Source organism: Malaya genurostris, chromosome 3 (genome assembly GCF_030247185.1).
Source record: "Malaya genurostris strain Urasoe2022 chromosome 3, Malgen_1.1, whole genome shotgun sequence".
In the NCBI taxonomy this organism is placed as follows: domain Eukaryota; kingdom Metazoa; phylum Arthropoda; class Insecta; order Diptera; family Culicidae; genus Malaya; species Malaya genurostris.
This window is the reverse complement of record NC_080572.1, coordinates 275016367-275029894: the sequence shown is the minus strand read 5'-3', so window position 1 is coordinate 275029894 and position 13528 is coordinate 275016367. Positions and strand designations below refer to the sequence as shown.

The window sequence follows — 13528 nt, the reverse complement described above, 5'->3', positions numbered from 1 at the left end:
CAATATGTTATTGGGTTGCTAATTTCAAACATGATAGTACAGCCAATAGTTTCAAAGTGGGTGCCGCGTTTAGTCACAGTCGATCAAAAACAACAACGTGTTGATGATTCAGGGCGTTAAAAACGGCCATGATGACAAGTAACGAATCATATTTTTGCGAACATATGTAACAATGGATGAAAATTGGATCCATCACTTCATATGAGTAGACTGCAGCCGGTGAATCACGTCCGAAGGTCTTACACGAACGTGACATTCATCGCGAGTTTATTTGTTATGTAATCTTGCAAAACCTACCTGATACACTGATGAAGGTTGCAAATAGCTCACCAAAATACTAGTCTGTTACATTTAAAGTGATTTGTAGGACCTAATTATATGCACTCATTACTGGTATCACTGACGGTGAAAACCAAGTGGAATGATTGTGACCGATCCGATTATTATCGGATTAAAAGAGTGTGTTTTATATTTTAAATGATTACTTTCATCTTGCATATACCCACATTCCCCTACATTTAAATGACAATGATAGAGGTCGTCAAAAGATGAGTGTCTACAAGTTCCTATCTCATGCCTTCCTGTGTGTCTATCGTCTTCTACGTTAGTAGAGAATGAGAGGGTGCGAATTTGTTTGCATGTAATAATTCATTTGAAACGCAAAAAATATTAAAAATCTTTCAAATAGGTCAAGTGTATTTAAACCCCGGAGCACGATTTGCTCTGTATACGAAATGAGCCATTGGAATTTGCTTGAAACAAAACTGTGAACTCTGTAAACCACTGCCAGGCAGTAGGTCTTAGGATAGGTTGAACTTTATTGTAGTTGTGAGTAAACAATTTGTATGCAATTGTGACTAATCATGTTTGTTAGTCTTATATTTGCCCTGAAGATGAATCCCTTCTTTCTTTCGAAACGTCGGCTTTTAACGCAAAATAAATATTTCGTAAAGCAACACTTGATCAAAAAGCCATCTTTCAATAAATTACAACAAAGTGGTCGTACCGTCTTCACAATGTAAACAAAATTACTTTATTTAGTTTTTGCAATGACTGAGCGGAAATATATATTGGAGAAGCCAAGTGAAAGAAAAACTAACAGAAAAGATGAATTTTTGGAAAAAGATACGCTCAGAGACAGGACGGAATGCATAAGAACGCAGGTTCGTGTCCTGTCTCTGAGCGTATCTTTTTCCAAAAATTCATTTTTTCTGTTAGTTTTTCTTTCACTTGGCTTCTCCAATATATATTTCCGCTCAGTCATTGCAAAAACTGAACTTAGTCATGGCGGCTTTACGTCAAACTAAAAATTAATAAATCGTACTTTATTTAGTCACTTTGTATAGTTTGTTTTACACTGAGGTCTCTTTTTACGCGGGGGATACGTACCGCGTAAAAAAACCGCGCAACTTCGGAAATCCGCGTAAAAAAAAATCGCGTAACTTCGGAAATCTGCGTATAAAAAAACCGCATACTGGAAGAAAATTTTTGTTGATGCCAAATGTCTTAGAAATGCATGAAACGTCAAGATCTGGTGTAAACTTAAAAAAATTTTCTTTGTAAAATCGACTTTGGAACATCGCAATGTTCCAAAAAATGTGTTTTTGATTTCAAATGTCTTAGAATTCATGCATTTCATCTGGTGTAATCTGAACAAAGTGTCAAAGAGTTGACTTCAAACAAAATTTCGAGATAACACCAGATCTCGAAGTTTCATGCATTTCTAAGATGAAACAAGAAAACCGCGTAACTTGGGAAATCCGTGTAAAAAAAACCGCATAAAAAAACACGTAGAAAAGTCCCCAGTGTATAAAGACTGTCCCAGAAAGTATGGACGCAATCAAAAACCGCTGCCATTTTGCAATGGTTCAGAATCTGTCAATTGTTATGGCTGCGTCCTTTTGTTTACACTCTTCTCTATCCATTTGTGCAGTTGTTTATTCGTTTTCATTAGTTTGTTTCGAAATGCGTGGACTTTCAGCAGAACAACGTCAAAAAATTGTGTACAAATGGTGCACAGAACGCGGACTGTCACTGAGAAAGATAGCAAAAATGGAAGGAGTAAGTGAAAAAGCCGTGCGAAATGCAATCAGGAAGTTCGGTGAGGATGATACCTTTGAGAATAAACCCAAAACGGGTCGAAAAAAAGCTCCTGCTAACCCTCAATTGGATAAACGTATACTGAAGGCGTTCGAGCAAAAGAAGGAGGTTTCAGCTCGGGATGTGGGCACTTCGAAGTCAAATGTTCTTCGAGCTAAAGAACGTTTGAATCTTCGAATCTATAAGAAGCAGAAACAACCAAAACGTAGTCCGAAATAAGAAGCATCGATCAGGCCGAGGGTTCGAAAGCTGTATAATACGATTCTTGCTGAAAATTATAACTGCATAATCATGGACGACGATACCTACGTGAAACTCGATTACAAATCCTTGCCGGAACCACAATATTATACGGTTCGAGAAGGGCAAGTGTTAAACCAGTCCGAGACATCGATTGAAGTCGAAAAATTTGGTAAGAAAACTATGGTCTGGCAAGCAATTTGTAGCTGCGGTAAGATTTCGAAACCCTTCATCACCACTGCTTCAATGAACAGCGAAATATACATCAAGGAATGTTTACAAATACGACTTCTACCCATGATTCGAAGCCACAAGGATCCTGTTGTCTTCTGGCCAGATATTGCTTCTTGCCACTACTCGAAATCAACGGTAGAATGGTATACTACCAAAAATGTCACTTTTGTCCCAAAAGACATGATTTTAATGAGGAATGTTCGCAAGAAGGTGCGCCAGCTAGTCTACAATGGCTAAGTAGCTAATGTTGAGAATAATATTCTGTTGTTGTAGTCTAATATTATCAGTATATCGAATAAAATTTGAATATCTAACACTTGTGAATTATTTACAGCGAAATCAAAGTTCGTCCATACTTTCTGGGACAGTCTTTATGAATATGAAAACACAAACTGTATTAATTCACCGAAATATATTGGAAAAAATTCTTTTTCAGAAAAAAAAATTGAAAAATACCATTCTGCGGCTTATCACAAAAATATTTGCAACATTTCCTTATGAAGTCTGTTTTTATGAGCAATTGCCGTAGCAATGGCCTGCTTCGATAGCACGCTATTTTCAGCAAAAACTCAATACACCGAGGTCTAAAAAAATTGCGTTATTTCGGAAATCCGCGTAAAAAGAACCGCAGAACTAAGAAATTATTTTTTTGATACCGGATATCTTAGAAATGCATGAAACGTCCAGATCTGGTGCAATCTCAAGAATTGATAAAAAATCGACTTTGAGACTTGGAAAAATATTGAGATTTCCGAAATTGAAAAAAAAGTGTATGTCAAATGTCTTAGAAATGCATGAAACGTTGAGAAATGCTGTAATCTACAATTTTTTTTTGAAAAAAAACCTGACTTTTGGACGTAGTGAATTTTAGAACTTTGCGTAACTCCGCGTAGAAAAAAAACGCAAAATTAAAAAAAAATATTTTTGTTGAAGCCTAATGTCTTAGAAATGCATGAAACGTCGAGATTACATCAAAAATCGAAATTTATTCAAGTGTCAGAAAGTTGACTTAAAAAAATTGTGATAATACCAGATCTCGGCGTTTCATATAGTTCTAAAACAAAGCAAGAGGTCCGGCTAATTTTTGAACATTGATATTTGAAAAAAAAATCGCGTAACTTTGAAAATTGTAATTTCGGAAATCGGCGTAAAAAATCGCATAAAAAACCGCGTAAAAAAGACCTCAGTGACTTTTATTATGAATTGATAGGATTCAGATTAATAGAATTGAAATCATTCTTCAAATAGGCCCGTACCCAGGATTTTCCGGTTGACTTTAACAATTCTGGAAAACCCGAAAAAGTGGTCAAAAACGTCGGAATGGAGCTCACACCAATTTCTCAGATATTGCTTGGTCTATTTCACGAACTTATATTCAAATGAAAGGTGTTATTACCGCGTATGACATTCAATCTCATCCAGATCCAGCTTACGCTTACTGTCATGTCATTTCTGCCATGTCCATGTATAGAGCTCAACAATCCACTAGACTTGTGATGATGTGATAGATTTTGAGAGATGACACCCCGATTCGAGAAGCACGGGAAATATCTTTTAAATTTGCAGGTCATATTAGTTGTTGATGACCAAATAACTAACTTTGACTATACTGGTTTCGGTTTCTGGTTCCGGAAGTAGTGGTTTAAAATTCCAAAACATCGATTTCTAAGTGATGGTTTGAGGTTTGGGAACATATAGTAGTTCGAGGGAAGCAAATCAGGTGAACAAGGTGGGCGGGCAAGTAATTGGAACCCTACACCGTTTACTTCAACCATGGCAGCGATGCTCATATGTTTCAGATAAGATGTAATATCACAAGAATTTGTTCCTCAATCGCTCCAATATTGCACGTTAATATTTGCAGCTCTGTTTCGAAGTAGTCCTCCAAAAGTATACCATGACAATGCCAGAAAACCGACATCATGATTTTTCCGACTAATTGAGTCTCTTTTGAGGCACTCATGCCGTTTCGAAAAGCTAATTTCAACTTCAGTCTATTGTCGGGTACTCATTTTGGCGTATAATAATGGATCCAGTCAAACATGTGTTCGAAGTGCGATTGCGGTCATATTTTTAGTCCTAAACAGGTATGTGCGATATTCAGCGACAGGATATCTTTCTAATTCGCAGAATCTTACCCAACTATGGCATGCTCGCGCACTTTCTTTTTCCGACCATCCCACAGTGGTCCAAAATGGCAATTTCATGCCTTTAATTATTTTTCAGCAAAACCGTAGACTTTTCATCATTGGTGTCTTATGAAAAGTTGCACGGGTTGTTACTGCGGTTTTATGTACATGGACGGTCATGTTCCAGTACACTTGTAAAGACAGATAAAAAAATTAACTTTTTACTGGAAGCAGCTAGAGAATTTTCGTCTTCGACAATATTGTAGAAAATTAAATTTCGAGTAACTTTACTTAAGAATTTTTTTTTTCTAACTCTAGCCGTTAATTAATTTTAGGTGGTTTAAATAATAAAGTTTTAAAAATCAGTTTTTTTGTTCTAACAAGTTTTATATTCTTCTGAGAGTAATGAATTTTTCAACAAAGCTAGATTTTGTGCAAATACTTAACAGTCTATAACATTTCAAAGTGCTATGATAAATTTCAAAAGAGTTATGAATATTTTTATGTAAAATACAGTCGAAATTCAAACTTATATATCGCAGAAGAGTGCAAAAAGTAGCAGATCAAACAGTTTAGGTTGGATAATAGTTTCGATTTAGAACAAAACCTCGAAGGAATGGTTTGTATCCGATTGTATCCAAGGATTTCATCAATAAATATAACTGGCAAATTGGAAGCCGCTGTAATATAAAACGAATATAATAATAGTAATAATAATAAAAATAATAACAATAAGAATAATAATTACGATAATAATAATGATAAAAATAATAATATGTAACTGTGAATATCTTCAATATATTTTAGAAATATTTTGTTTTTTATTATAAATAAATAAATTTTTCTTAGCTAATTATCGATAGGTGACAGTGCGTGATTAGAATTTCTAATCCAGTACTGAAATTTCTTTTTGTTTTCAATGTCGTCTACCGTTTTCGTTTTATCACTTTTACAAAAAAAAAAAAGAATAATTACTGTGCATTAAGAATGAGCTCACGTATTCTACTAATTGAGGTTAGTTGGGACAATAAAAAGAATGATTTCACGACCGGTTGCTTTGATTTTTGCCCCGTTTACACTTCTGCTGGCTGCCAGCATAATGTAATCGCTTGCCAGCTGCTGGTTGTTGCCAGCATGAAAATTTTTGATCGTTCTAAATTTCATGCTGGCAAGCGATGCTGGTGGAGAAATTCAAGATGGCGACAGAATAAAATTGATGTATATCTCGCACGTATTTCATGTTTTTCTTAGTTAAAAGCATTTGTTCGTGCAAAGTGGATCAATATCATTAATGAGCATGATGATTTAAGTATTTTAAAGATGTTTTTTATAGTTTTTACAAATTTTGCCAGCAAGAAATTTCCAGCAATAGTGTAAACATTGCCAGCTGCTGGCGTGTCAGTATACTGGCACCAGCATGCTAGCTACCAGCAATAGTGTAAACGCCACATTTGTCTTTGTTATACAGCACATCCACCAATGTTCACAGGTTGGAGCTCGAGAATCGCCGGTTGCTTTGATGTTGTGTTATTTTCAAATTGGATTACATCTACAACAATGTGTTAGCTAAGAAAAATTTATTTAATTATAATAAAAAACAAAATATTTCTAAAATATATTGAAGATATTCACAGTTACATATTATTATTTTCATCATTATTATTATCGTTATTATTATTCTTATTGTTATTATTCGTATTATTATTTTTATCATTTTTATTATTATTATTCTTATTGTTATTATTTTTATTTTTATTATTACTATTATTATATTCGTTTTATATTACAGCGGCTTCCAATTTGCCAGTTATATTTATTGATGAAATCCTTGGATACAATCGGATACAAACCATTCCTTCGAGGTTTTGTTCTAAATCGAAATTATTATCCAACCAACACTGTTTGATCTGCTACTTTTTGCACTCTTCTGCGATATATAAGTTTGAATTTCGACTGTATTTTACATAAAAATATTCATAACTCTTTTGAAATTTATCATAGCACTTTGAAATGTTATAGACTGTTAAGTATTTGCACAAAATCTAGTTTTGTAGAAAAATTCATTACTCTCAGGAGAATATAAAACTTGTTAGAACAAAAAAACTGATTTTTAAAACTTTATTATTTAAACCACCTAAAATTAATTAACGGCTAGAGTTAGAAAAAAAAAATTCTTAAGTAAAGTTACTCGAAATTTAATTTTCTACAATATTGTCGAAGACGAAAATTCTCTAGCTGCTTCCAGTAAAAAGTTAATTTTTTTAACTGTCTTTACAAGCGTACTGGAACATGACCGTCCACGTACATAAAACCGCAGTAACAACCCGTGCAACTTTTCATAAGACATCAATGATGAAAAGTCTACGGTTTTGCTGAAAAATAATTAAAGGCATGAAATTGCCGTTTTGGACCACTGTGCATCCAGTTAATTATATTTATTATGGTTTATTTTACCCTCCATTTCATACAGTTTGGACAATGTCAGTGGCAGTGGAGTTTCGGCCATTACGAAACTCTTACAACCACTGTTTCGCGGTGTAATCTGCCCCATAATATTCTTGACTTTTTTTGTTTCGGTTTCTGATTTCGGGAGGAGCCAGGGCCCCTAGTGCCCCCCTTCGAGTACGTGCCTGTCTTCAAAGGAAATTTGTAAAATGCTTTTCACTATTTTGCTATTCAAAGGCATAGCTTTTGAAACATGAATTTGAGTAAAAAATCCAAAAATGAACAAATCGTGTAAAAACATTCATTCATCATGCCATTTAATTTCAGTTGAATTTGAAATTCTGTTTTTAAACATTACGCCTGAGATTATGCTGCAAAGATCACCATCGTAGCGGAAACGTGCCTGTAGTTATTAAGGTACGTTTCGCTTAAGTTTCAGTAAAACTAGTCCAAATGGTTCAAGATCCGAGAAATTTTAACCATGCTGTATTATCAAAACATAAAAATACACTTTTTTCGCCCAAGTCATGACTCATTTAGCTTATTTGTAGAATCGAAACAGCGCTCCAAGCATGGATTCGCCAACCCGGGACATCACTAGGAACGAATGACAATCTAATGAAGACGCAAGTTTCTAGTTAGGAAAGGTAGCGAATTTTTTACAGCATGGTTTAGGTAGGTACTATACAAGAATAGAAAGCGAAACGATATTTTGGATAAATAAAAAAAAACGGGAATCACTCGTTCAAGTATTCAAAACATTACAACATTCGTAAAAACGTACTGGGATAAAATAGATTTCAATTGCACCGACGGAAGGAAAACCAATGACTAAAGAAGCGATACGAAGAGGTAGTGGACAAAAGAGGGATAGTTCGTAAAGTTGACATTCTCTTCTTCGGACTTGTTAACACTCATGCTTTCGTCGAGTAAGTGAGTGTTGATTGTGGTAATTACAAACAAGCGCACATTCATTATCAAGCAGAATAAAAAAAAATGTTACTTTGACTAAATTGGAAGGCGCAGTTACGGGGGGGATGGTGGCTGGCTAGGGTTGGAAAGAATGTATCAACAGCTCAGAGAAAAATTTGGCTTCAGATGATCCGTAATAGGAAATATTTTTGTGATGATACATTCTCTTCCAGAAATCTGGACAAGTGATACGATGATATCCAATAAAGAACATTTGCTGAATACATGCGATAAGGAACAATGTTATACACAACAATTATGTTAGGTAGTTAAAAAACGAAAACAACAAAAAAAATCTGTTACGCAAAAACGATTAGGAACACAGACACAGACTGGTCAGTACACTAAGCGAGGTTGATGTTACGCATTACGGCAGGTAACTTTTAACATCAGATAACAAACTACTCTAGCTAAACTGATTTTAATGAAAATAAGAAGGAAAAACATGGTGATGAGATCGTAGAATGGCGAATGCAAATCGGGAAACAATGTATATATTCAAAATGGAATGGAGGGAGAACGATGAGAATGAGCATAACGATTTGTTTTTTTTTGCAGTTGGTTTCATACATTAGAAAGTTTATTTCGTCCAAAAGAAACACATGATTTATGGATTTATGATAGTTTTACGAATGATGTACAAATATTCCTACGCCTATGAGTCCTCCTCACTAATTTTACATATGATAATATCAGTAACATTTATGCAGTTTCAATGCTAATACGAGATTACAATGTTTCGTGGCTTCTGGTGTTGAGGCAAATGAATATGAATACAATTGAAACGAGCTTAAAATATCTAGGTTAAAATCTTTGAAAAAAAAAATAATGCAAGCAATTGAGTTGAAAACCAAAATAAAACGAAAATAGTGATAAAAATTAGCAAACAATAGTTACGTTGTTTATCCAGGTATAGCGATAAGGGTAAGTTTTGAGTATCATTTGATTTTTTTTTTCGTACAGTTCTGGTAGATTATAATGCGCGAATTGGTTGGTTGATTACGTGTGTATGTGTGAGTGAGAGAGTTGAAATGTGCATGTGTTTTTTTTTCGCGCGTGTGCTGATGGTTGTTGTTGTTATTTTGGCAGCAGCAATAGAACACATCACTTGCTTTTGTTTTTTTTTGCAATCTCTTCCAAAAAGTTGTGGTCACTAGCACAGATTCAACCTGCCTAATTGGTGTCGATTGATGGTTTTTGCTCATTCGCTAATAATCTAGGACTCATTGCTTTCTTGCAGACTAGGTGATACCGTGCAGTTATTGTTATTGATATTAGTGGTGATGATGTTGTTGGTAGTGGTAGTACTAGTAGTAGTAGTAGTAGTAGAAGATGCCGCCGCCCCGCCACGGACCGTATCGGGGCCACCGAAGCTGGTGTGTCTACGCAGCAGGGATCCAAACACGCGTCTGCCCTTAGACTCATCGGAATTTCTTGATGCAAGTGACGCGGTCCTGTAAAGACGGGGTCCAATCCGAACGGACACGGAAGGTTGGAGATTGGGGGGTGATTGGGAAGGGTGGTTGATTTTTCAACATCAGTATTGGTTTGATACGCTTGGTTGCAAGAGCCTTCCAGCTAGTAGGATAGGCTTTTGTATGTCACTCGTACGGGGTAATTTCGTTTTCTATTTTTTTTTCTTGATTTTACTAAGCGAAGTCAAAGTTGATGAGGCTCCATGAAACCCCATCTATTGTATAATACAGCATGTACAAAACTTTATCTACAATTTTTACGGTAACTCACTAGTGTGTCTGCTAAGGTTCGTTCGAACTTGATTGGTGCAAGTGAATCTATCCGGCCCGATTGATTGACTCCCACAAGTTACAATAATTCTATGTACATATTACAGAGGCACTGCTGTTCACACAAACTGGAGAACGTGCCAGTTGAGCCAATTTGTTCTGATATATGAATTTTTATAACCCCTAATTAGCAATTGATCCCTTTGAGATGGGACATTTAAAAACGGTCAGTGATAAGTTTCAATGTATTATTTTTACATCTACTATAAATATTGGGTACCGAAAACCTTGCCGAATCGTATTGGATAGGGAGAGTGGAATTGCCAATGTACTACTGTTAACGTGGACAAAAGGTGAGCTCTTCCACCCACTTATTGCGTCAAGTCTCCCATTGCGACTGATTCTAGTCAGATCTAATCGTATGAACGAAGTGCTTATTATTAGAAGATACATTTTGCGACAACTCCAGCAAATGTTTGCAGCACTCTTTCAAAATGTAATGTAACTTTCTCAACGTGTAAAATTTGTCTCAAAGTTGAAGTCGAAATAAAATAAAACGACATTAATAATATCAATAAATGTTGTTCTAGTGATTTTTCACAAAACCAGTTAAATTGTGGAATAAAAATACACTAGTCTTTTTTATAAAAAACTACAAGGATCAGCCCTATGGGATTGTTCGAGCCATTGATGTGGAACAATGCAACCAAAATTTCTAATGATCTAGAATCAAAAAGTTCAATCAATCGTCACACTCTTGAATCCGCAATTGCACGAGAGTCTGCTTAGATTGATCTTGATTAGAAACCAACACCGAAATCCGACGAAATTACACCAATATCCCAAATGTATGCAATTATATCTTTGCACATACTTGCGAATTAGATATTTAAGCTTTCCTTCGCTAAGCTTGTGTTCAAGTTTTGTATGAAAGCAGTTATTTTTATAGCGGTTAGTTTCTCTACCATTGTGCGATTTCGGTTGAAGTGATAAACTTTTTCTCATTATCAATCGAGTTCATCCTATATAAAATAGAAATTAATCTTAAGCACTCAAAATGTATCCTGGGCAGTTGTCAATTTCTCAAGCGAAACGACATAACATGGAATTTCATCCGAGCTTGCATGACACAAGATCCGAGCATACCAATTAAAGCTTCAAATCGTTTTATGGCACTTTTTATCTTGCTGTCTAGCAACAACCTACCTCTAGCATGCTACGCGTAGGACTGCAACGTTAGCTATAATTTCGCTTCTATTTATAGATTCGCGTGCTTCCAACAGCTTCGCTTTTGCATCGATTGACCAATAAAGCGATGCTTTCTCATTGTATACCGGAGATTTCTAACAGACAAAATAGGACACTGCTCGCTACTAATCAAAATTTCAATCAAATATAATTGAAAATACGTGGCTTGATACATTCAAATTGAAACTTAGAAATATTTCCAATCAGATGATGAAATAATATTAATAATTGATGCAAAATAGACTGAGCTATAAGTGTTTAAAACCTGACCACATTTCTACGTGTATTTTTCCTTGAGTTTCTGATTTGCACCCCTATATAGAAAATAATGATGTGTTCCATATAAAAACATTGAAATAAAAAAACTGCATAGCTTTGAAAAACAAAACGGCATAATAGAACGGCATAACTAAGGGACATTTTTTTATTCGCCAGATGGCTTGAACATTCCTGAAATATTGAGGTTATATCTCGAAAAAAATGTTTTTTTGGACAATATCGACTTTGGGACTTTTCGACATCCGAAAACGAAGTTTTTATTTTGATGCTAAATGTTTTAGAAATGCATATCGAGAAAAAAAAACCTGAAAAAAGTCACAGAATCGACTTAATTTTGATCCAAGATTACACTAGGTCTCGACGCTTCGTGCAATCCTTAGACAAAACAAGAAACCGGATCATTTTGAAAATTTGCATAGAAAAATACGCATAACTTTGAAAATTCGCGCCAAAAAAAAATCGCATAACTTTGATAATTCGCAAAAAACAGCATAATTTGAAAAATTCGCATAAAAACCGCATTACTGGAAAAAATTTCATTAGCTAGAGTCGCATAAGAACCGTATTAAAAAAAACCTGTTTTTATCCACCTAATGGTGCAATAGAATGAAAAGTCCCACGCCTAACATAAAAAGAGTAAATTTTTTACCGTGAAAACTTTTTTATTGTTCAGTATAATCTCCATCTAGAGCGATACACTTGACCCATCGGTCCTCCAACATTCTGATGTCTTTTGAAAAAAAAAAAAAGATTTGTCAACACCTTCAAAATAGACTTCCGTTTCTGCAATGACCTCTGCATTCGACACAAATTTCTTTCCCTGGAGAAACCTTTTCAGGTTTGGAAATAGTCGCTGGGGGTCAGGTCTGGAGAAAACAAGGGAATGGTGGACCAATCCGTACTGCAAATCATTCTGTGCGTCTTTTTCCATAACTTGATGAAAACTAGAACTCGTCTGACACGATCAGCTGTTGTTCAAACATTAGTGAATAGATTGTCATGAAAAAATATACACAGTTCGAAACTATTCACATCTTTTCTGTGAGAGGCCCGGGACTGTTCTTTCCATGTAGTATATAATAATGTGGTAGTCTTCAAAATAATTTTCTGTGATTCTTGGAAGAATAACCGGAATCGCTTAGTTTGGCCGTCTACTGATAATGACGACCGATTGACGTAGTTTTAAGACCGACTTAGAAATTTTTTTACGTGTTTTGTTTGGCCCTCTAAGTGATGGTATGAAATTTTTAACACACTTTACTCTATAATTCCATCTGAGTTTGTAAAAATCGGTCACACCATCTCTAAGAAAAATGAGTAATTCATTTGAAATTGGAATTTTTACACTAAACACCCTGTAATTCCGGAATCGGTCGGATTCAAGTAAAATTCAAATTTGTAAAAATCGGTTACACAATCTCTAAGAAAAATTAGTAGGCATATTTTCATTTTTTTGAACATTTTACCCAATAACTCCGGAAGCGGAAGTGAGATATTCAGGAATTTTGTTAGTGCAAAAACACACACACTGACATTTTGCGTACTCGATGAACTGAGTAGAATCGTATATGAGGTCCCCCAAAATTAAAAACTGGATATTTAAAGAAAACAATGTGAAAATGTCGAAATTTTAATATTGAACTGAAAATGTCTTATGTTATTCGTGAAAATGCTGTTCTCTTGCCGTTTACATAGTCTAATTAAAACTTTTGTAATATTCTATCCTCGGTTATCAGAACGGTGAACAGTGGCGTACCGAGGAAATTAGGCACCCGGGGCAAAGTAAGAAATTTGCCGCCCCCATCGTGGTTTAGCGAGCAAAACAAAACTGAACTCCATCTTCGGAAAGCTGACTTGGACGAGCAGAGATACGCCATTCCAGATTTCGGGGGCGGCCCGTTTAACATAAGGCCATTTGGCATAATACCATTGGACATAACGCCATTTGCCATAATAATCATTTGGCATTGTATTAAGTAGTATGTTGATATTGTATTAAGTAGCATGTTGATATTTCATGCCAAACGACCATCGAAGTACAAAAGATTTGTAAATTTTATACCAAATGACTGTTATGTCAAGTAACCATTATGCAAAACAGCCATTTGAAAAATAACCCATTATACCAAATGGATT

At 35.2% G+C, this 13528-nt stretch overlaps 1 protein-coding gene across 5 annotated transcripts in view; it reads right to left on the bottom strand.

The window, feature by feature from the left end:
* LOC131437728 (septin-7) overlaps window positions 1-13528 on the bottom strand; it is a 76656-nt gene that overhangs the window by 9220 nt on the left and 53908 nt on the right. For 3 of the 5 annotated variants that reach the window (XM_058607254.1, XM_058607256.1, XM_058607255.1), the window contains one exon: window positions 9233-9574. The exons of the other annotated variants lie outside the window; for them this stretch is intronic. In XM_058607254.1, the coding sequence (XP_058463237.1) occupies window positions 9337-9574 (238 nt within the window). In that variant the 3' untranslated portion in view covers window positions 9233-9336. Of the gene's footprint in view, window positions 1-9232; window positions 9575-13528 lie in introns of those variants that run through there. 5 annotated transcript variants of the gene reach the window in all.